The sequence below is a fragment of the Ctenopharyngodon idella genome, chromosome 9 (genome assembly GCF_019924925.1).
Source record: "Ctenopharyngodon idella isolate HZGC_01 chromosome 9, HZGC01, whole genome shotgun sequence".
In the NCBI taxonomy this organism is placed as follows: domain Eukaryota; kingdom Metazoa; phylum Chordata; class Actinopteri; order Cypriniformes; family Xenocyprididae; genus Ctenopharyngodon; species Ctenopharyngodon idella.
In genome coordinates, this window is record NC_067228.1 from 27,809,137 (window position 1) to 27,834,473 (window position 25,337).

At 37.5% G+C, this 25,337-nt stretch overlaps 2 protein-coding genes across 2 annotated transcripts; one reads left to right on the plus strand and one right to left on the minus strand.

Annotated features, from left to right (window-relative positions):
• Positions 1-1,398: 1,398 nt before the first annotated feature.
• Positions 1,399-24,229, minus strand: gtf2f2b (general transcription factor IIF, polypeptide 2b). The gene is made up of 8 exons (XM_051906594.1): positions 24,075-24,229; positions 22,961-23,034; positions 22,860-22,878; positions 22,538-22,679; positions 5,029-5,110; positions 4,849-4,948; positions 4,237-4,380; positions 1,399-1,735 (listed from the first exon to the last, which is right to left on the minus strand). The coding sequence occupies exons 1-8, from the start codon at positions 24,141-24,143 to the stop codon at positions 1,601-1,603; spliced, it is 765 nt and encodes a 254-aa protein (XP_051762554.1). The 5' UTR covers positions 24,144-24,229; the 3' UTR covers positions 1,399-1,600.
• Positions 12,005-13,401, plus strand: kctd4 (potassium channel tetramerization domain containing 4). The gene has a single exon (XM_051906592.1). It carries the CDS (start codon positions 12,190-12,192, stop codon positions 12,964-12,966), a length of 777 nt encoding a protein of 258 aa, XP_051762552.1. The 5' UTR covers positions 12,005-12,189; the 3' UTR covers positions 12,967-13,401.
• Positions 24,230-25,337: the final 1,108 nt, after the last annotated feature.

Consider the following 25,337-nt stretch of genomic DNA (forward strand, 5'->3'; position numbering starts at 1 on the left):
TGTGATACTGAAAACTCAAGTAACGTTGAAAATTTAGCTTTGCATCACAGGAATAAATTACATTTTATAATGTATTCCATTTGTAAACGGTTATTTAAATTGTAATACAGTCTTGGGGAGCATAAAAGACTTAAACCTTCAAAAAAAATTATCCAAGTTTTTGAATGGTAGTGTATTTTCTATGTTCTTGTAAATTTGGATCTCTTGTAAATGCATAGATTTAAAAGTGTTCTTTTTGGTGATTTGTAATATATTAAGGAAAAACACCTTTTTATTATAAAGTAAGAGGAAACTTGCAGATTTGCTGGGTGAAAAATATTTTGCTTTGGAAAATGTTTAAAATTTTCATGATATCTTCATTTATATGTAATGAGTTTATTTGTTGTGTTGCCTTCATGCTTATTTAAATTAAAGATTGAGTTAACACCTTTGAGAATAATGGTAATTACAGAGGATCTAAAGGTCATTACGGTAATTATATTTGGGGACAATGTGCTTAATTATAAAGATTATGTAACAAATTGAAAGGTCTTTTTGTTTTTTAAACTTGGAATGCAAAATCCAGTTTTTCCTTCAGTTTTATGTGACCTGGGGGTATTCTAGAAAGCAAGATTAACTTATCGTCACATATATTCTGAACTCTTGGTTGATTAACCCAAACCTTGCTTACTTGAGGTAAGATGGTTCCAAAAACGCGTCCTGGAGTAAGTTCAGCCAACCCAGAGTATGTTCCCGATTAACACGACATTGTCCGACGCTAAGAAAAGCCATTCTACTTCTATTTAATGGCAATTTACATAACCTACTTAGTGCACACTGCCACCTATTTGGTGGTTGTGCAATCATTTTTTCAATCTTTTCATTTAATAAGTAACCTTTATTTACTGAGAATAAGATAATGTTTGCTTGATGCAAATTATTTAATTAGATATTGCATATGTATTTTATTATAGAAATTACAGCATAGAAAACGTGCTGTTATGTACATATATTAGAATTGAATAAACATTTAAACATTACCGCTTTATAGTAGTGCTTTATTATATATATATGTTGCTATGACTACTTTCTTACCCTAAAAGTTACCTGTTTTTGGAACTGAAAGTTGAGGTTATCCACTTATGTAACATAACATGCTTTCTGGAATACCCCCCTGGGCTTGGTCTTTACTGGAAACAATTTACTCTTTGTGATGATTCCTGCCCAGGAGGACGCATCTGTTTATTAGCACAGCCTCTGAAGTGTTACTGACAAGAATTATGTAAACTATTAAACTAATGGGGGAAAAGTGCAAAGGGTGTCTGTGTTTTCATTATTGTTATTAATATGCTCCTGTAATCATAAAACATAAGTGCTCTTAACTCAGAAGAATGCAAGAGTAATATGCAAATTACAGTATTCGTTTCATAATGCTCTTAGAGAAACACTTTATGTAACCCAAGAAAACAAAAAAAAAGTATATCTTCATTTCTTTTCTACTGACATCCATTCCACCTGGGAGTGAACAAGGTCTACGAACAAGAGACCAAAACAAATCTGGCACAGAAAGAAACAACAGTTACATGAAACAAAACAGACCCCCAAGCTTATGTAAAACGGATTACTCCATTTTTTCCTCCTCCTCCTCTTGTCCTTCCTCGTAGTGGCGATATTCAGGTTTCAGCTCCCAGGTGCTCTTATGAGGCCCTCTGGAATTGTACACGCCGATCTCCCTGAGAATCTCCTTCAGGTAAATCTAGAGGAAGAGTAGATCGACAGGGTGAACACATGCTGCTAAAATCCAATCATGCATTCAACTCTTAAGTCTCAGACAACTTTGTGAAAAGTATTACATTCTTTATTTAGCCTCACTAGTGTAATCTATCTACTAAATGGCAAAACCACTGTGGGAAGTAATTTTCTTCCTCAGTTTAGTTTCTTTTTAGTTATGACTCATCTAACTTCAATCATATTTATATTTCTCCAATCCTTCAGGGAGACAGAGGCAGTAGTCAAGTGGCATTTATTCATAGGAGCTCACTTATGTATGATAATATAATCAAGACCAAGTCCATGTTAAATATTTGTGATTTCTTGCTACTTGGTTTAATCACTCTCATGTACATTTTCTGATTAAACAGAGAAAAAAGAAAAGATTTAAAATTCAAAACTGCCATCATTAACATCAGAAAAAAAAACCTTGTGAAAAAGAAGTGTGGTTAAGTACCTCAAAGTATATAAAAAATACTTAAGGGTAGGCTAGGAAATTTTTTTCAAACACTTTTTGTTATACTGATTGAAACTCCCTTTACATCATGATAGCAATCAATAATAGAAGTGGACTATATATTAAAAAAAATGTACATATATCTTCTGTGGAAGTTTCGGGACCAAGAAATGTATGTGCAATCATTGAATTCAGTCCGAATGTGCTACCTGCCAGTCAACATATGTATTTCCATACCTCTGAGCACCTGCTCGTACATCACACGTCATCAGCGCTATCATTAAAGGATTAGTCCACTTTCAAATAAAAAATTCCTGATAATTTAATCACCCCCATGTCATCCAAGATGTCCATGTCCTTCTTTCTTCAGTCGAGAAGAAATGAAGTGTTTTGATGAAAACATTCCAGGATTATTCTCCTTATAGTGGACTTCAATTGGCCCCAAACAGTTAAAGGTCAAAATTAGTTTCACTGCAGCTTCAAAGGGCTTTAAACGATACCAGACAAGGAATAAGGGTCTTATCTAGCGAAATGATCGGTAATTTTCTAAAAAAAATAAAATAATAATATGCGTTTTAACCATAGACGCTAGTCTTGAACTAGCTCTCTTCTTCTTCTTCTTTATTAGAATTCTGTCAGTGTAGACGCTGCTAAGTGTATTACTGCCCTCCACAGGTCAAAGATTGAACTAAATTGTTATATACTTGCACTAGCATATTGTCCGATAATGACCGATCGTTTAGCTAGATAAGACCCTTATTGCTCATCTGGTATTGTTTAAAGCCCTTTGAAGCTGCACTGAAACTGTAATTTTGACCTTCAACAGTTTGAGGCCAATTGAAGTCCACTATAAGGAGAAAAATCCTGAAATGTTTTCATCAAAAACCTTAATTTCTTTTCGACTGAAGAAAGGAGGACATGGACATCTTGGATGACATGGGGTGAGTAAATTATCAGAAAATTTTTATTTTAAAAAAAGTGAACTAATCCTTTAAGGCTATGCAGAGTTGTAGACAGACGGTCACCAAGCACTGCAAACAATCACGTCATGTTGTAACCATCATTATGGGATGACAACCCGTGACGTACCCATAGCCGTTCACATCCTCAGACTCAAATTTATGCTTTTATATATCAACACTATCATTTTAACGCCATCCCTCATGATGCTTTGCAGACTCAGCTCTGGCTGTGCACGTTCATGTGTACTGGAGGAGGCGTGGCTTTGGAGATGCTCTGAAGGGAGGGTGGGATCTTATGCTTTCAAAGCTAGCTTGCTATTGCTAGCCTCTCTGAAATTGCCTATCCTATCTTTGAAAAGAGCACACACTCATGACTATGTTTCTTAACACACTTAGGTACACTTTTAAAAAGTATACTTTGCAATAATGTCAAATTAAATGTTTACTTTTTTAAAATTAAAAGTTTTCATATTTTATGTAAAAATTAAGACAGCTAGCGGTTAAAATGGGTATTGCAGTCCAAATTCAAAATATTAGAGAGAGCTGTTTCCTCTGCCCCCGAGAAGGGTCTGTCTGCATCCTGTAGTATTACAAACCTAGGGTTTGTAAGCTATGATTTCTCTGGAAATAGAAATGTCATTAAAGTATATTTTAGTTTAACATTATATTTTAATTAAGTTTTACTAATATTTTAGTTTGCTTGTCAGTACACTTTAACCATATTTCAAAGACAATAAAATTATGAAATATATAAAGATGTACTTCAGTCCTACTTAAGTGGTTCATAAAAAGCACAGCTAAGTTCAGCTAATTGCATTTATTATAAATGTTAATGTATTTTTAATATTTTAACACATTTAATATAATATAATTTAATTTCTTTAATATAAATTTAAACTGTGGTATTTAATTGCAATTATCATCCAAAAACATTATATTCAGCTCGCATTTTTATCACTTTATTAAAAGTATGCAAAAGTGTACTTCCTTTTCAAAAGGAGAGGCACTAGCTCTTGTTCTTATGGCACAGTGTTTGCACGTTCAATCGTCTTGAGTTGAACAACTCACCACTGGTTGCTTTGTGATGTCCACCAGGTCTCTGATGTTGTAGTACTGGTGCTTCTCAAAGGCAGAGAAGAGCATTTCCAGAACCTTCTGTTTGTCAGCTCTTGCACGCTTGCCTTCCTCTTTCTTTCTCTTCTCATATTCCACCTGAACAGAAGCATTAGCAAAACAGAGCATTCATTCATTCTCTCTCTAACACACACACACTTGTACATCTATCTTTGTGAGGACATTCATTGACACAATGCTATCTCTAGCTCCTAACCCTACCCATCACAACTAAATGCCTAACCTGAACCCTTACCCTAACTATAACCTTATCCCTAAAACCAAGTCTTGACCCTCAAACAGCCTTTAAAGGGGTCTCAAAACGTGAGGACCAGTTCAAATGTCCTCACTTTACTCTCTTTGTCCTCACTCCGATGGTCTAAAACTCGAACCTCAAACTTTCTGCATTTTTAGATTTTCAAAAAAATTTAATTCTGAACAACTTATAAGCTTGTTTCCTCATGGGGACCAAAAATGTCCACACAAGGTCAAAGATTTTTGGTATTGCCAGGTACATTTTATCCCCATAACGTAGGGCATACCTGAATTGCAGACAAACACACTTACATTATGGCTGTGGTTGGACACAGGTTTGTAATTTGTTGTGACGGCTTTCTCAAGCTTCTGAGAAAAACGAAGAGGTTTGGTGGATTCTTCAATCTGCAGCCTGTGAATAAAACACATCTCCAGATGATCAGATAAAATGCATTTGACAGGATCAAAGTTTTCTGAACAACTTTGACTTACTTCTTTAATTTCATGTAGCTCTCACTGACTGCAGGTCTGCATTCAGCTCGCTGCACAACCATGCCTTCAAGAGCCAGCTTGTCTTAAAAACAAGGACATTCAACAGGTTATTAAACGATAGTTCACCAAAAAAACAACTTTTTTGTCATCATTTACACACCTGGGGCCATATTCACGAAACATTTTATCTTACCACTATGAGTTCTCCTAAATGGCAGTAAAAGTTCTTAGCTAAGAGTTTTCTCTTAAAACCTATTCACAAAGCTGCTGAGACAAACTTTTAGTAAGGAATAGAGAGAAGTCTTAAGCTAAGAGAAAGGGCGGGGTTGACCTCGTTGCTATGGACTATGACCACAGTGATTGGCTGATGGGGAGGAGTCTCTGTCAGCGATTTAATCATAGAAATATTGTAGAATGAGGTATCATGTTGCCATATACAAATAAAGGTTTTAAAATAAAAATGTTGCCATATTCAGTTAAAGGTTTTAAAATGTAGGCTGTGTCACTAAATAAACTAGTATATGTTCAGCTAATTGTCCGCCTCTTACATGTTTGCATCTCGAGAGATTGCAGAATTCAAGTGACAAATTATGTTTTATAAACAAAGTTTTGGAGGAGTGCGTTCAAACGGTCTATCTAATCAGCTTGAGTGGAGGTATATATACACAGACGAGAGCCAACTCACATAGTTACCTCATCCTCGACAGTTTTCTGCATCCCTCCGCCAACCCGTTCCTCACTCTCAGCTGGCTGGGGATACGAGGAGAACTCTGGATTGGGCAAAATTCCAAGCTCGGAGCCCTCGATCCCCTTGGACAGCACGCCAAATACGCTTCTTATATATATATTTTTTACTCTGTTTGATCATTTGTAAGTGTGAACTAGTGAAAACAACTGCCACAGGTAATCAGGCATTATAATTTATTTATTTATTAAAGATTTATTTTTGGTGTTTTATCATAGATTCAAATCTATAAATCAAAATATGTATTGCATTTATGAAGAAAAGGCTCAGCACCCAAGGCTCTATCACTATTGCCTCAATGGTGTACAGTGTCTTCGGGTGGATTGCTAAGGCGGATTGGCACCAGCAATCATTTTAGGACTGTTTTTGATTTTGTCTTAGTGACTTAGGAGTCCTCTTGACTACTCCTAGCGTTTCACAGATTTAGGAGCTAGTTTTAGCGCTAAAATGCTTTGTGAAATACTCTTAGAGCTAAAATTAGGACTGACACGCCCATTATTTTTTAGAGTTTCTCCTAAATCGGCAAGTTAGGAGCTACTTTTAGCCTTAAGATGTTTTGTGAATACGGCCCCTGGTGAATAAATGATACTAATTTTTGATAAATGTATCCATTTTTAAACTTTGCACAGCCATGTTCATACACTATGTGTCATGCATTACACACTCATACAAAGGAACAAAGGTATAGTTCATTTTTTTACAGACCCGGTGAACAAATGATACTCATTTTTTGACAAATCATTCTTTTTAATGTTAATACAGCATGTGTCATGCATTACACACTCATACAAAGGACAAACAAATCTAATTAAAAATGTTTGACAACTAATGGCCTTTACTTTGTACTAAAACATTAACATACTTCAACAGCAAGCGCTCTCTAATAAAGCGTTGGCACAAAACCCCTCTTTTAAGGTGACAATTGAAATACTGTGATTCAACCAGGTGGTTTTTATGGCACTATTCTGAAGTGTTCGACTCTTATATGAAAAGCGATGTGGTCAACCAGCCATGAGTGATGATTTTAATCAGACCCTAAACAGCCTTCCTCCTGCAGAACATCATTGTGTTGCACCGCTGTCATTTGTTGGCGCACTGTGAAGCCAGTCTAATGGTTCGGCATGCTTCTATTGATTGTATTAATTGTACAGCGGTGCCTGTAATACCTTGTGGTTATTGTCCCACAGGCCTTTTTAAAGGGCAGAAATATTTCACTCACAAAATCCATCAGAGCAGCACTAATGCGCACAATTATTGGCAATTATTGCCAGATGAGTGTTAGAGCACTTGTTGGAGTAACTCCATAAAAACGCCCACTTGTGTTTCACAACTTCAACAAAGCATCCATTTTCCTCGCAATTACCCGGAGGCTATGAAGAGGGGTCAGGGCAAACCAAGACCTCGAGGTTCGCATCTCTTCTGCGCGGTCCCTCCCCAAACGTCACATGACTCGCGCATCTTACGAGGCCAGTAACGTTACATAAGTATTTCCACACAGGAATCATATTTAAATCAGCCGGAGATGCATTAACGCTGGCTCTGAATGGAGTAGGACTGTGTTTGGGGGTGGCGTGAGTTGCTCAACCCGTTGGTGGGCAGCAGATCTGATGCTGAGATGATAGCGAGGTTACGGGGTTCGGTCTTCCACCTCCTCGCAAGATCCCACCAGTTTGACTTCCTCAGAGAGCAATAACATCCCGAGCCCTCAGCAGGACACAGCCTCTCTACCTCCACTCACACACCCACCTGCAGGCAGATCTTCAATCCCCGCATGTCTGTTCATCAGAATTCAGCAGCAGAGAAAGAAGCCTTTCAAATGCCTCAAGGTCTCTTAAACTCACTCATCGCTTACTCGCCGCCTGTTGATTTTGAAATGCGTCTAGCATTGAGCACGGTCCAATTACTGCATTTAATGACACTGTAGCACTTAATTTATGCATTTCAATTAAGATTTTTCATAAGGTATCGCTTCCCGATGGACTATCAGCCTAGTTCTTTTCAACACTGAAATTTGTGAAGTGCCATAACACTGAGAAGATTTGCCAAAGCACAATAACAGTTGTAATCTTTTTAAAGGACACTGAGGGAGTAGAGGGAGATATTTTGGGACAAGATATGACAGTAAAATAATAATAAGGCTCTTAATCATATGCCTCAGAGGCTTTTTAAATCATGTCTGTGGCACAATTTCTCCTGATCTAACTCTGCTGGTTCCATTTCCACATCTGTTTTGAAATACTGTGCACTTGATAATTTTGTGTCTGCAAGCACTACTACACAAACATCAAGCAATTGTACTTTTTTCTCATGGTTGCCAATTTCACAAACATAGCATGTATGGCAGCCCCAAATGTATTTAGGCACTTAATTCACAATTAAAAATGCATGAATTTCATTGCATTAGTTATAAAAGCTTCCCCTTTTCACTACTGGTCTCAAGATGATTCTATTATCAGAAGGGCAGATCATTTGAAGCGAGCGCAGGGCATTACTGTATCATATGTGGCCATTTGGAACAGCCATAAATCACTGGCACTTTATTTTGAATCAGAATGTTTCCATGACAACAACATAAAAGCAAAATTCATACTTAAGAAAATTCAGCTGTTAAGACTGTGGTAGAAAACAAACAAACAGAAAATGAATAAACAAGGAGTATTTCACATTGCTTCAATTCCAAGGTAACTTGATGAATACATGACCTCAGTGTTCAAAATGAATAGTAAGGATGAGCCACTCAGGATAACGCGGTCATAAACAATAAAATTGCTTTCTTGAAATTTCCTGAAGAGATTTGGTTGCTCACTTTCATTTGGAATGACTCCAAGGTGTGTCCTTTTACTGCAGTTCCCTGCAAGGGTGAGAAAACGCCATTTCGAATTTGCTTTTGGACGTACTGTAGAGTTCAGTGGTGATTTTTTCCTCGTGTTCACACAAAGTAACCACAGGGTAGTTCAGCACATTAAAGGGATAGTTCACCCAAAAATGAAAATTCAGTCATCATTTACTCGCCCTCAAGTTGTTCCAAACCTGTATAAATTTCGTTGTTCTGCTGAACACAATAGATATTTGTAAGAATGTTTGTAACCAAGCAGATCTCGCCCCCCATTGACTGCCATAGTATTTTTTTTTTTCCTACCATGGTAATCAATGGGGGGTGAGATCTGCTTGATTACAAACATTCTTACAAATATCTTCCTTTGTGTACAGCAGAACAAAGAAATGTATAAAGGTTTGGAACAACTTGAGGGGAGTAAAAGATGACAAAATTTTTGGGTGAACTATCTCTTTAACTCTTTCCCTGCCATTGACGGTATTTTCCAGATTTGCGTGTTTTCACTGTTATATGGTAGGGGGCGCTATTATGCATCTTCTGAAAGAGTAGAAAATCTCCGGATCAAAACACGCAAAAAAAAAAAAAGGGGGGCAGAAACAAGCAATAAAAGCATTGCTTATGTACATTTTAGTCTTTGGGGGGAAAAAAATGCGATTTTCTCAGCTTTTTGTTCAAAATGTTGCTTTTTTATGAAACTTACCCACAATAAAGTGTTGATAAAAAAAGAGATGCATGAAGCTAAAATAAAATAGTTTTTTTATTTGTTTAAAAGCAGAGAATCTGTTCTTTAGTTGGATATTCATACAACAAAATATTCTGGGGGCCATGAAATTTTTGTGAAAATTATCAAAAACGCTGTCGGTGGCTTGCAACTTTTTTTTTTTTTTTTTTTTTTTTTTTTTTTTAAATCCTGTCGGGGAAAGAGTTAACTACAAACATGCAAACATTTAGCTAAATTGTAGCTAAAATGAGGAAACAAATAAATAAAATGTGGCCACAAAATAAGGGTATGTTTACACGACAATGATATGCTTAAAACGGAGAAGTTTTTCCTTTGAGTTTTACGCATACAGACGACAACATTTTCAAAATGAACGAATCCGTGAAAATAATGCCAGCAGGTCATTAGATGGCGATAAAACACTATAGACTGAACATGTAATACGCATGTGCATGATATCATCGTTTTCACAGATTCGCATTTTTGTTGTTTACACAGAGATAGTTTTCAAAAACTTGCACTTTGAAACCCGTTTCAAAAGTTTGCGTTTTCAGGCACCCAAAACGCCGTTGTCATGTAAATGAACGGCCAAATCACATAAAAAAGTTTTCTGTTTTTAGTTGAAAATGGTTTCGTGTAAACAACCCCTAAGTCGTTGGAACGAATGTGCTCACAACATCATTTTTTTCTTTTGCATGTCATGTGTTCCATACAGCATATCTATAATTTAAATATACATTATAAATTAAAGCCACTCAGTTGCTATTTTGTTTTGTAATGCTTAACTTAAGTATTCAAATAGTTTTGGCTACTGTAGCTTCATGAATATGCATAACTAATTATGAATCTGGCCACAAAGCACAGCATTTGCTTCACTTTGCCATCATTCATTGTTTCTGTGTTTGTCAAGACTTCATATTCTTCTGCACAGTTTAACTAGAATATCTCCTATTCAAGGGCTCCGATCTACATTTGCCTGCTTGTGCCAGTCCGTCACTGATGGACTAAACTCAATTTGGGCCTCTTCAAGTTGAACAAACAAGTGCACTAATTAAAACAAAAAGATAGATAAGAAAAAGCAGGTCAGCCACCCACTATTTTCTCTGGCATAGTTAAATCCTGTTTGCAATTCAAATGCAGATGAATAAACCCAGTAATCACAGGATGATTAAACCATGGCCGAGCCATCGTCTATAACAACTATAATCAGTCATATATGACCATAATGAAGTGTCACTGCATCTGTAATCAGATGGCTATATGCATGGGCGGCACGGTTAAAAAAAGTGATGAGGACTGTGGAGGCGGTGCCAGGGGATGCACAGACGTGCCGCACATTTGTGACATCACAACATGGTGAAGGCTTAACTTCTGAATATTAATTAGGTGATGCAAACATTTCAGTTGTGTGTAATCAATACAAATGTGACATTTGACATTAATCTAGAGATCTAGTTAGCTATAACGATTTGACACGACCTTTAGATCGTGCCTGTGTGCAAGAATCTTAGCAGTGATTCACTGACTTAAAACTCAAGTGATTTAATAAACCAAAATACCAGCTGTCAATGGAGGTATATCAGAAGCAAGGACAAATTCGTTTGAAAAATGTAAATTAGGCTAGATTTAAAATATTCCTTCAGTGAAAAAAATAAGGAGTCTGTGTGAAAACATCCAATTTAAACCATCTGATGAATATGTAAAGCCAAATTGACCCCCAGCACTCGGACAGTGAATTAGCCTCCACCCCATCTCAACTGCTAATGACGTACATGGCACAAAATGTGGCTCAGAAGGGTCCATCTCCCCTGTCCTGGGGCTACAGTAGAGGTGACGTTATTCAAGAATGATTGACAGTCTGTCATCTGTTAGGGACATCACTGAGAAAGATGTCATCAATTCTACTGGTGTTTAAGGGCATGTCTTCTTTGAGACAGACGAAGGTTTGAGCTCTTTGTTACCGACAGCCCACGTTTAGAAGGAATAATACTGGGAATATCGATTTCAGTTTCTCTTCTCTGGGTGGTTTAGATGGTGAAACAGCACGATACATCTTTGTTGCATGTACAACACCCTTAAAGACGGCGTGGGGCCAATTACGGGCTCAGACCCCACGACTTCAAGTGAAGACATAGGCTTCCTTTTCAAAGGCTCCTTCTTGGCTTTGCCGATAACTGGGTCATGGCGAGTGCCTCAAAGCGAACCCAGCCTCTCAGAAAAAGTGAGAAGGCTTCAATGTATTCATCCCTTTTGATATGAAGACTAACAAATAATTTACATAACTACACCTACACTCTACTCGATATGGCTCGTTTGGCGATAAAGCTGCCAGTTGTCGGCACATCACACAGACGGCTTTTCAAAGCAACGACTTAACACGATAGACGTGAAAGCATTAACATCTCGCTCTTCTCGCACTTTCATTGGAGGGAGTTCATTATGTGGGATCCCTGTGATTTGGCCCTCTCGGTGAGTTCACGTGCCGCCACCCAACCGAGGACTCCTTTCATCACAGGGCAGCGACGCTAATTGCCGTGCCAGAGCCAGAGAAGCGCTGAAGTGGAAAGGTGATTAAATTCAGCCTTTAGAGCGGAGGGCAGCGAGCAAAGCACTCGTTCTTTCCGAGCGCACACCGCTGACGCAGTAGAGCCCACCCTTAACACCCCTCCTCCCACTGCGAGTGTATGCGCGCACACATATATTGTGTTTGCGTGGCTGTGAAAGGCTCAGACACTGTTGGCAGCGCACACTGCTCCCGCGCTTCATGCCAGCGCCGCTCAGCTGCGCTCCTATTTGTCCACCCGCCCGCTCACGCGCACGCTCCCCACACACTCCGTCAGGCTGGGTGTGAGGAACGGCATGGAATGGAATCTCAGAAGGATGGAGAGCGAACTGAGACAGATCAATCCTGACTTGCTGCAGCCCAGCAAGAGCTTTAAGAAACCTTCCTCCGGCACAATCACCATCAACGTGGGGGGCTACCTGTATGCTGCACAGCGCCAGACCCTGGCCAAGCACCCCGGCTCCCTGCTGGAGGAAATGGTAACCGGGAAGAAGCCCGTACTCCACGTGGACTCCATGGGTAACACCTTCATCGACCGTGATGGGCCCATCTTCCGGCATGTGTTGAACTTCTTGCGCATGGGCGAGCTGGTGCTGCCCGAGGACTTCAAGGAAGCCGAGCTGCTCCGCCGCGAGGCCAACTTCTACCGGTTGAGCGAGCTGGCGCAAGCCCTGCAGGACTGGGAGCAGCAGCAGGCCGCCCAGCGTGAACCTGCCTTCCTGGAGGTGACAGACAGCCACGAGCGCTCGCAGGGTCTGAAGGTCTACTGCAGCGACAGCAGCTTCATCGAGAAGGTGAAAAACCGCCTAGTGCAGATCTCCAAAAGTCGCTTGGATGGCTTTCCGGAAGAGTTTGAGGTGTCGTCAAACATCATCCAGTTCCGGCATTTCATCAAGTCGGAGCAGGGCTCTCGGCTTGTGCTGAAGCAGGACAGCACATTTTTGTGTACACTAGAGTGTCTGAAGCTGGAGACGGTGATGCTGGCACTCAAAGGAGGATTTCGCCTGCTCACCAGCCTAGACAGCAGTCGCGGATCAGTGGTTCAGTGCGAGGCTCTGCATTTTGTCAAGTGACCCGAGCAGAACTGTCACCACTAACCACATGACCTGCTGAAAACCATCTTGCATCAACAAACACCAGCGCCCTCAACCGAAAACCTGTTCTGGAATATTCTGCTAGTCTGCTTCTACATGACACACTCCAACACGGACTGCCTTGAGAAACAAGAGAGATGATATGTACTGTAATGTGGGGATTTGTTTGGTTTGTGTATGTAGTTGTCTTCTGTTTACAGTTGTTTTTACAGGAAGAGCAACAGTTTGTGCGGTGTAGATGATGATAATGAATCTGAATTGCAGAGTACTGTGGAATCAAAAGGCTGAGTGTGATGATCATTACATTTGTGAGCAAGTTTTGTGATTTCTGGTAATGTGAGCACATGTAGTAAACAACAGGTTGTAATTTTGAGTCTGTGAATGTTTTGCACAATAAAGCCTCATTATAATTTATTCAAAGCACTGTTGAAATGTTTATAAATGAGACTGTGGTTCATCTTCTAGGTGAAAATATATACTGACAAACACTTCATATGGTTTTGTCTGTGAACTGTGGAATGTACGCTGACAAATTACAGTGTGCTGTATAAATATAGCTTTATTTTTTCTGATTTGCAGTGATAGGCTTGTAAGAAAGATACTCTGTCCTAAATTGAAGGTTTGCTACATTATGCAGCAAAATGTGACCTAAAATTAAATTTCCTCCAGCATTGATCCAAATTCGAATGGGTTTGATCATTTTTAGAGCACATGGCATACATACACAGATATTCCAGTATGTGTGCACTGATTCATAAACATCTGATGCAATTCTTCTGCATTCCCAGAAAACTAGGTGAACTCATTTAGCACAGTTAAAAAAAAAAAAAAAACTTGTCAACTTAAGAAAATATATTTTAAGTATTCATATGTTGCAGTAACATTAGTCAGAGTCAAGAACATTACCGTGGGAAAATATCAAGTTCAAAATAGATCAATCACCCTGTGAATTTTGCAACAAAAAAACATTCAGAGCGCAGTCAAGAGCGCTGAGTAATTCTGAAAAACAGCTCTGCTCAACACGTCTAAATTCAGTTACAGTCTAAGTCAGCCGTTTCAAAGAAAGGCAAAGGCAGACATATGGTTACACTCACTTTGGATTAGCCGACATCTCCACACACTACTATCCATCTGTTTCCATCAAATCTGTCATGCACTCTCATTCAATCTCCCACCAAAATGAGTCAGAAGCACATTTCTGAAACGGGGGAAAAAAAGAAACAATTTCAATCTCCACAGTCTGTCATGTGGACATCAAAACAGGGTTCTTTTTAATTGCAGATATCAGTCATTCATATTTGATGAGACACGGCAGGGCTTATTAGCCGTCGTCACTGGCTGATGTGTTTCTAAATCGCTGCCAGCAGGGGACTGGAAACCTGCAGGAGGGTGCTGGTAAGCGGGAGCATTTATTTCAAATGGAAGAAATCCATTAACAGCTGAAATATTCATGGATTAGTCTCACATCCAATTGTTGCCAGGCAAATAAGACTCCTACATAACAAAAAAGAAGCCAAAGATTCTCATCATGTGGTCCCAAGGAGGCATGACTAATGGCTCCCTCTCAATTTGATCAAAATTAATGGTCAGGCGAACATGTGACTTCAAGGACTCATATGCCCTTAAGAGACCCATTTCTCAGCCACACAGAGAGAGAATGGAGTGAGAGCAAAGAATAATGTACTTTTCAAAGTCTGAGCTTGAATAGAGGCACATCGCCATGTTAGAACAACGTGAAATGGGCAATAGTCAAGGCCATCTGTAAAAGAAAAGCACAAATCAAAGAGTTGGAATAAAAAAAAATGCAAGTTTCAAATGCTGAGAGAAACAAAGTCTGCATATCTTCAAGCTGACATTTGATATTCAACAAATATTCACCAAACAATCCATTATTACTAATACTCAGATTAAGAAACTGGGTTTTAAAATAAAACATCTGTAACCAAGAATGTGCCAGCTAAATGCACCAAACATGTTTACTGTGCATGTCTAGAAAAAACTACCTTCTCAACCCCCAACATCCAGCCTTGATTACCACGGTCACGTGACTCTTTTGTGCAAGCTGAAAAGTGACATCTCTATTTCAAGCCACAGATGGAAATCTGCGCTACTGCGTGAACAGAAAACGGCTTTTGTGACTTTCAAAAGAATAGCGCACACGTGTGCGCAAGTGTCCAACTCTTTGAGTCTAACTTTAACCTGGCAACAGGCTTTAAGTGCCCATGTCAATCAATTCAAGCTGCCTCTTCAACCTATCCTTGTAAAGGACTTAATAAGTAAGAAAAAAAAAATGTTCGACCCTGACAGCTTAACAAAGTCTCAGCAGCTCCTCCACACACCGCTGCACCTGGTCCATACATACGCTGCTGCTTTCTGACAGAACGACTGCTCACAAAAGAGCATGCACATTGCACAATTCTCTGAAAAGCTTTTACAGACCAAGACTTTCTCTCAAAATGAAGTTATATAATAATAAAACATTTACTATTTACCAATGATAACCCAAACTCTGATGATACATTTCTGTGCAGAACACAAGGATAAGTGCATCTTAAAGGGATAGTTCACCAAAAAAAATTCAGTTACTGACTCTCATGTCACTCCAAACCTCTAAGAATTTTGTTCATCTTTGAATCTGAGAGATTTCATTAAAAACAGAGCACTCAAACTGAAAATCTAAACTGTACGTGCTTGACATGCGAGAATGAACCTTATTGGCTTCACATCAACCAAGCATGTTTGAGCCAAATTTACAAAACATTTACCACATTTACCAAATGTGAGTTTTCTATCTACATTCGCTGATCAAATTTTATATGTGAATAAAAGCCTAAATTAAATCTCTTCATCACATAAAGCGATCGTGTCTCTTCAGAAGATTTGGCTTAAACTGCTTCATATGGATTTATTTTACAATCTCTTCATGTATGTTTTGAACCATCAGAGTTTTAGGTGAATAGACTTTCAATGGAGGGATTCTCTCAGATTTCATTAAAAATATCTTCATTTGTGTTTCGAAGATGAACAAAAGTCTTAAGCGTTTGGATTTTGGAACGACATGAGGGTGAGTAAATGATGACAGAATTTTCATTTTTGGGCAAACTATCCCTTTAAATCAGAGCACTTAAAGGGTTAGTTCACCCAAAAATGAAAATTCTGTCATTTATTACTCACCCTCATGTCGTTCCACATCTGTAAGACCTTCGTTCATCTTCAGAACACAAATTAAGATATTTTTGATGAAGTCTGAGAGGTTTCTGTCCCTCCATAGAGATCCAATGCAACTACCACTCCAAGGTCCAGAAAGGTAGGAAAAATACATCATTAAAGTACTACATGTGACTGCAGTGGCTTAAAGGGTTAGTTCAAAAAAATGTTTTGAAATCGCCCATCACTAGATATTGTTGAATAGAGTCGTTATTTTGTTTTTTTGGCACACAAAAAGTATTCTCATCGCTTCATAACATTAAAGTTGAACCACTGTACTCACATGAACTGTTTTAAATATGTCTTTAGTAGCTTTCTGGGCATCTGAAAGTGTTAATTATCTTGCTGGCAATGCAGGCCTCACTGAGCCATCAGATTTTATCAAAAAATATCTTAATTTGTGTTCTGAAGATGAACGAAGGTCTTACGGGTGTGGAACAACATGAGGGAGAGTAATGACAGAATTTTCATTTTTGGGTGAACTAACCCTTTAAACTCAAATTTTATGAAGCAACATGAGTGCTTTGTTTCTGCAAAAAAAAAATCAAACAATAAATAAATAAATAAATAATTTATCACTTTAAATAGTGGTAAATTATGTTTTTTTGCACAAACAAAGCACTCACGTTGCTTCATAAAATTTGAGTTTAAGCCACTGGAGTCACATGGAGTCACTTTCAAGGCCCAGAAAGGTAGTAAAGACATCATTAAAATAGAACACATCGCTCGTCTTAAAGAAGCTGTTCACACAGAATGCATTATTGCGATGAAAAAAAAAAAGACATGGGCAGTGGAATGGGATAAAGGCAAGGTTATTAGACACGAACTTTAACTTGAGCGCCATGTTTTTAAAATGCCGTTTCATGCTACAAAAACGTGAGTAGCAAGTGCGACCGCCAAACACATCTGTCAAGAGCATGTTGACATAGAAAACAATGGAAAAACAGCTCAGTGGAGTGCAAAAACCTGTCAAGAACTACTACTGTATGTTTGATATTTCATGTTTGCGTGATGATGACAGGCTGAATGGTGCTGTTATTTTCTGTTTTTTACAAAGCATTTGCTGTTAATAATAATTTGCTGTTGACCTAAAACTCAATGTCTACTTTTTGGCTAAGAAATGTTTAGCATTTTTCTTATTTTATATTATATTTGAGCACATAGGATATGTTTAAGATAAGTTTGTACAATATCTGCCTTCATATTTCATGCATATTTTCTGCAAAGATATTTGACAAATAAGTCATTTGTTTTACATTTACATGTGCACTTGGAATAGAACTTTTTTTAACCAGATGGTTAATAAAGAGAATGTTACTTGAACCATATTGTAGTTACGTTTTTAAGCTGAATAGGTAAAAAATAAAAAAATAAAAATCGGTCAATCATTCTGAAAATATAATATAGTCCATGGACTATTTTAATGATGTCTTTACTACTTTTCTGGGCCTTGAAAGTGGTAATAACGTTGCAGTCTATCGGAGGTCAGAAAGCTCTAGGATTTCATCAAAAATATCTTAATTTGTGTTCTGAAGATGAACGAAGGTCTTACGGGTTTGGAACGACATGATGGTCAGTAAATAATGACAGAAATTTCATTTTTGGGTGAACTAACCCTTTAAAGCCAAGGACACATGTGTCTGAATCACATGCTTTATACCTAGGGTCACTACTATTAAAAACAGCTGTGCACTCACACCCTCGTTGTGGAGGTTTTATTTTGGCCTTTATTTCAGAGAATACAAAACCGTGATCTTGCTGCTACCGGATTGCACAATGATGTATGACCTCCATCCCTCAAATAGCCCTCTATGTCCTCTTCAACACCAAAAAAGAAACTAATACCAAAGAAGAGTGTTTATGCTTTGCATTAGCCAATAGAGAGCTTTTCATACCCTGAACCATTTCAATTCATAACTTACTGAGAAAAAGACACTGTTACCCTTCCACCCCCAGAAAAAGCTTTTAACTGTACAAGTAGAGCCTCTATTCATTGCCAACTTCTGTGGCCAACCTGTTGCTTAGCAACCGCTTAATCAATACCTGGGGCTTGTGAGCGCTAAGCAGACAACTGAAAAAAAAAAAAATCATAAGTGAACAAAAGCGCACAACACAATGATTGCAATTCTGCACTTAGCCTTGTGTGATTTTCAGTAAGACTGCAATTATTAAGCTGTGCATATGGGCTGCACTGTTATATGGCGATCGTCAGTGCAGACACTTATTAAAGATCTATATCTGTCATATTGCAAATGTAAAGTAAGAGAATGGCCCTTCAAGTCCACAAGTTTATACAGTGTACAATGATTCCAGCTTTAAGGAATTTATCTGTCTATAATGAACGATAAAATGCTGCACGGCATGATATACAGTCATGGCCAAATACAATAAAAACAGTAAAATTGTGAAATATTATTACAATTAAAAATAACTTTTCTATTTTGTTTTATAAATATATTTGAAAATTTCATTTATTACAGCAAAGCTGTATTTTCAGCATCATTACTCCGGTCTTCAGTGTCACATGATCCTTCAGAAATCATTCGGTAACACTTAACAATAAGGTCTCATTCGTTAACATTAGATAGCATATTAGTTAACATGGACTAACAATGAGCAATACATTTGTCAAAGAATTTATTAATCTTAGTTAATGTTTGTTAATAAAAATCCAGCTGTTCATTGTTTGTTCATGTAAGTTCACGGTGCATTAACTAATTTTAACAAATACAACATTTGATTTTAATAATTTATTAGTAAATTTTGAAATTAACATTGACTAAGATTAATAAATGCTGTAGAAGTATTGTTAGTTCATGTTAACTAAAGTAGTTAACTAATTTTGACTAATGAACCCTTATTTTAAAGTGATACCAATCACTATAATATGATGATTTACTGCTCAAGAAACATTTCTTATTATGATCAATGTTAAAAAAAGTTATTCTGAAATTTTTTTTTAGGATTACTTGATTAATAATCATTATAATTTATTTACTACAGCATTCATTTTTGTAACATTATAAATGTCTTTACTGTCAATTTTGATCAATTTAATGAGTCTTTGTTGAATAATTATGATTAATTCCTTTCAAAAACATTTGAATGCTAGTGTGCCTTTTATCATTTTTGCATCCTGTCAAGTTAGACACATTGTAAGGCTCCTAAAAAACAAACTGCTAAATAAATTAAAGGGTTAGTTCACCCAAAAATGAAAATTCTGTCATTAATTACTCCCCTCGTGCCGTTTTACACCCGTAAGACCTTTGTTGATCTTCGGAACACAAATTAAAATATTTTTGTTGAAATCCGATGGCTCCATGAGGCCTACATAGGGAGCAATGACATTTCCTCTCTCAAGATCATATTTAAATCAGTTCATGTGAGTACAGTGGTTCAATATTAATATTATAAAGCGACAAGAATATTTTTGGTGCGCCAAAAAAAAACCAAAATAACGACTTATTTAGTGTTTCAAAATCAGCGCACCAAAAATATTCTCGTCGCTTTATAATATTAATATTGAACCACTGTACTCACATGAACTGATTTAAATATGTTTTTAGTATCTTTATGGATCTTGAGAGAGGAAATGTCATTGCTCCCTATGTAGGCCTCACGGAGCCATCGGATTTAAACAAAAATATCTTAATTTGCGTTCCGAAGATTAACGAAGGTCTTACGGGTGTAAAACGGCAAAAGGGTGAGTAATAAATAACAGAATTTAAATTTTTGGGTGAACTAACCCTTTCAGCAAGCAAATGTGTTAAAAAAATAATAATAATTTTGCACATTAAAAATATTTTAAAAATTATCCTTTAACAAGTCTGTTTTTAGATTTTAAAACTAACACTAGATGGGTGATATATATATATATATATATATTCCTAGAATTAGTTCCGCTCAGTTGCAGGATCCGCTTCATCGGAATTATTCGCACACACACACACACTGGATTTGGCACAGGCATTACACCGGATGCCCTTCTTGACTGAGAGTGCAGGGACACACTCACACACATTCCTACAGCCAATTTGACAAATCCAATCCACCTAACCTGCATGTCTTTGGACTGTGTGGGGGAAACCGGAGAACCCAGAGGAAAACCCATGCCATGGGGAGAACATGCAAACTCCACACAGAAAGGCCTCCTGGCTCGAACCATGGACCTTCTTGCTGTGAGGCGACAGTGCTACCCACTGAGCCACCGCACCCTCACTAGATGGATGATTCATTCTGTTATTGGTTGATGCCAATAATCTCAACATAGCCAAATATCATCCAATTATTTGGACTGGCTGATGTACTGGCTTACTGGATATTAATTGCACTTCAGGCATATATGCTTCAGACTTCAGACTGGATATAAATACTTCAGACTTATGTGCCCTCAAGAAGCTTGCGTTCTGCAAGTGAACGGTACCTTGTGGTGCCATCCCAAAGAGGCACAAAATCACTTTCACGGACCTTTACCATGACTGTTCCCTGCTGGTGGAACAACCTGCCTGACTCAACCCGAGCTGCTGAGTCTTTTAGCCATGGCTGAAGGCGCATCTTTTTCATTAATACTTGACCTATTAATACTAACACTTACTATTCTACTCTATTTATTAAAAAAAAAAAAAAAAAAAAAAAAAAACACTTGCTACATGTACTGTGCTAGCCCAGTGCTTCTAAAACCCCACCACTGCACATTTTGGCTGTGTCCGAAATCACCCCCATACCCTTAAACAGGGCACTATTTGAGAAGACAGCCATTTAAAGTGGAGTCCAAAACCATAGTGGACATTATCGAGTGCACTCATTCAATCCCATAATGCACTGCAATAACAAGTGTACAACCAATGTAAGCTCAAAGGCTAGAGAATACCCATAATGAACTATATTAGTGGAGTAATGTCGGGAATAGTGAATGAGGGTATAGGGGTGATTTCAAACACATTTCTCCCTCGTTAACACACCCGATTCAACTCATCAGCTTATTAGTCGAGATTGCAAGACTTGGGCTGTGTCTTTAATCGCCCCCTATAACCTCATTCACTATTCCCTACATTAGTCCACTATTATTGTTAATTTGAAGGAGTGAATGAAAATGAGCGAGCGAATTTGGACACTGAGTGTGCCGGAAGGGCTAACGCTTTTGCAAAGTTTGTGCTTGCTGTTTAATAATCATTTGAAACTTGGCAAACTGTCAGCTCCAGTAGTAATGAAAAGATTTATCTTGAACTCTGTCATGGAAACTAGCATGTATAAACCTTAATTAAACAATTTAATAATCAATTAAAAAGGAATTTATTACATTATATTACGCTATATTAGTATTATATCATGCTGTATCCACATTGGGCCAGCAGTTTGGAAAATTGATGGATGAATGATTCAGCAGCAGGCGCCATCTTCTCACCAGATGCATGAATTCATTCAGTGCATGACTCTCACAATGCATTATGGGTATTCTCTAGCCGCTGAGCATACATCGATTGTACACTTGTTATTGTGATGCATTGTGGGATTGAATGAGAGCACTTGATATCATCCACTACTGTTTTGGACACCACTACAAATGGCTGTCCCCTCAAATAGTGCCCTTTTTAAAGGTATAGGGGGCGATTTCGGACAAAGCGATGCCGTGTCTCACCAGAAGATGGCGCCCGCAGCTAAATTTTGTTCATCCATCCATTTTCCAAACCGCTGGTCAAATGTGGGTACAGAGTAATATCGTACAGGTATACACTCCTTTTTAGTTGATTATTAAATTGTTTAATTAAAGGAACAGTTCACCCAAACATGAAATTTCTGTCATTAATTACTCACCCTCATGTCATTCCACACCCATAAGACTTTCGTTCATCTACAGAACACAAATTCAGATTTTTTGATGAAATCCGAGGGTTTCTGAACCACACATAGGCAGCAACGTCATTGCACCTTTTGAGGTCCAGAAAAGTAGTAAAAACATTGTTAAAATAGTCCACGTAACTGCAGTGGTTCAACCTTAATGTTATGAAGCGACGAGAATACTTTTTGTGGTATGGGGGCCATTTCGGACACAGCCATGAACTGGGTGTGTCAGATAAGGGAGACATATTTTAAGGGGATAAGGGGACAAGTTTTGAGAAGCACACTGCTAGACTAACTGGGACTAGTCAAAACACTTTCATATTGTTGCTCCGTTGTTGTTCGATTCTATTGTTCTCCTCATTTGTAATTCACTTCGGATAAAAGTGTCTGCTATGTAAATAAAGAGGAACTGGCTACAGCTTTCACGTAACTGTTGATCTTGGTTAGAAAGGTGAGTAAACCAATTACTCCTCACAGTATCAGAGGCCATCGTTATACTGACCTGAACTCTCAGTAAAGACAGCGAGGCTCTGACCTCCCACCGTCTGCATGGTGAAGGGATGTTCTCTAGGGCTGCGCACCGATGAAACCTTCTCCCCGGAGCACTCCACAACTGTCAGATCCTCACTCAGATTGAAAGACACCTGAGGAAACAATCAATCAGTGTCTACATCAACAACAGCACCATCATCAAATGTTCTCTCTCCCCAGCCCTGGGTCTGATCATAGTAATTATGCAAATAAACGGTGACATCTGAATAAAAGATGAGGCGTAAACACTACCCCTCCACAGTGCATGTCTTTAAAACATTAATAAAACTTACCACAGTCTTTCCTTGAGCTCTAGAAGACAGAACAAAAGCATGAGTGGAAAGATTTCAGACAATAATTTCCATTTTGAATGGGGTTTTAAAATAGAGCATACTTCCCAATTTTAAGTTTGCCAACTTCTCCTCGCCCAGATGCTTTTGCCCACTGCTGAGAGAGATATTTGGGAACCTAAAGAAAAGACAATTTATCTATTGCTCCGTTTTCCTCATATTTGTCTGAGTATAACTAAATATTGCCTTAGTTTATTAATTCAACTATATGTTTCCATTTTTTGAAGCAAATGTTAGTGTAAACCTGCTACCATGATGATACATAGTGTGAGGTTGCCATGGCATTGCTGTGTTGTTGCTAAGGTGGTTCATAGCACATTGCTGTATGGTTTTCAGGGTTGTTTCTAGCTGGTTACTTACTAGTCTAACAAGTTTAAAAATGATTCTGGTCCCTGGATACAGCTTAGGTCCATCTGTCAATGTTAATCTAAGACATCCAATCACTAGCATACTTCTCTTTAAAATGCTTCCAAATTTGAAGTGTCACTAGCAACATTTTAAACAATTAGACGAGAGCTAATCACTGATGACTCTGTGTATAAATATAAAAGATTTACAAAACAACATAATTTTGAGATTAAAAATAAATAAATAAATAAAAATAAACAGCAGCATGTAAAATGACAGTCTCTTGTGTTTTTTAAACTGGGTTTTATGTATTTGGTGAATGTTTTTTTCCAACTTGTTTGCTATTCTTAATTAAAATGTTGTCTGCTTGTTTACTTTTTACATTAAGAATTTATTTATTGCTTAAAATCAAATGAGTGTAGCCTAAATGGGGGATTCTATTAAAATAATTTCTAACTATTAACAAAATACTGAATTTAAACTGATGTATGTTTCTCTTAGTCCCGCTATTTAACGTTACATCTCTCACCTAGCCTACTGACTACTAACTTCGGTTTTGGGGAAGGTTTAAACAACAACACACTTTGTACTTGACGTTATTTAACACAGTATAGGAATACTTTTGAAGACTTCCAAACATTGTAATTTGTAGCACATAAAACTGGAGAGAATATATCAAAGTTTGATCGAATGACGGCGCCTTCTATCATTCATGTCTACTGTAGTTTCGCGCGCTATAGTTCAATATTCCAGAGTTTGTTCAGCACCAGTGAAACCCAGAAAGCAACTTCTGACTGATAAATCACCAACCTTCACTAGCCAGACTCCCGTGTTTTGTTTGGCTCTAGTTAAATCGACGTCTTGTCCTTTGTCTGACATGACTGAAGGGCTTTGTGTTATGAACAAAAAAACTCTTACTGAAAATATGTCAATACGTCGTTAGGCACTGTGCATAGACAACATGAACACTCTAGTTCATTAGCTTGCTGAACACCTCAGAGACTTATATATCTATTTATCCCCATCTAGTGGTCATGTGAAGAAATTATATTTACTTTACATTGCATCAATCTGAAGATAATCACAAAACCAGTAGTTTTTGAGCGAGCTAGAGTAGTTTAGCCTGCCAAGTTTCATAAACAGTGAAATGAATTTAACTATAAACTATGTAGCATACAGAATATAAGTATGTTAACCTTACTTCTCACTAATAATGTTATAGGCTACATAAGGGTGCAAAGCTAATATGAATATATCACACATCCTCAAAAACCCATATCTTTTTTGACTAATGTATATATATATATATATATATATATATATATATATATATATATATATATATATATTATCTTTGAGTTTTCAAACCAAGCAATTTGTCTTTATGATACGCACAAAATCATTTTTCACATTCTATTTATCCACACTGTCAAATGACTCTTGACTATACTAAATCTAATTAGTTCAGTAGAAATCTATACTTTCCTAAAAAGCTAAAATCAGTTGAAACTGTGAACTGTGAAGGAAAATGAAAATGGGAAATCTTATGTGAAGGAAAATCTCATGAAGTCGCCACTAGATGAAGCAGTTTGACTCTTTTGTTTCAATAGTCCTTGAATCCATAGCCTGTTTCTAAAGGCGTGAGATCAACATAGCAAACTGAATTCAGCATTTATTGGCCCATTCAAATATCATGTGAAGACTTAGTAATTAGAAAGTGTTAATAGTGATTACATTTGTATCATCTGATAGGCCTATCGCTTAAATCTATCCAAAAAAGATTATTTATACTAGTTATAATAGTATTCAACTAAAGAGAAGCTTAAAATCTCAAAAATGCTGATTTATATATATATACATTTTTTTTTATTTTTACATCAAACACTTACTAATATCCTATGTAAAATGTCTTAAAAAGTCTTTTTTAAATTTCCATTCAATAAATCTACCTGGTTTGAGAACGTAGTTTACCTTTGGCACAGGTGGTTTACACAAAGTACATCTTTCATAGGCCAAAGTGCGTTCCTTTCACCACATGTTCATATTTCATGTGAATTCAAACCTCTTCTGAAC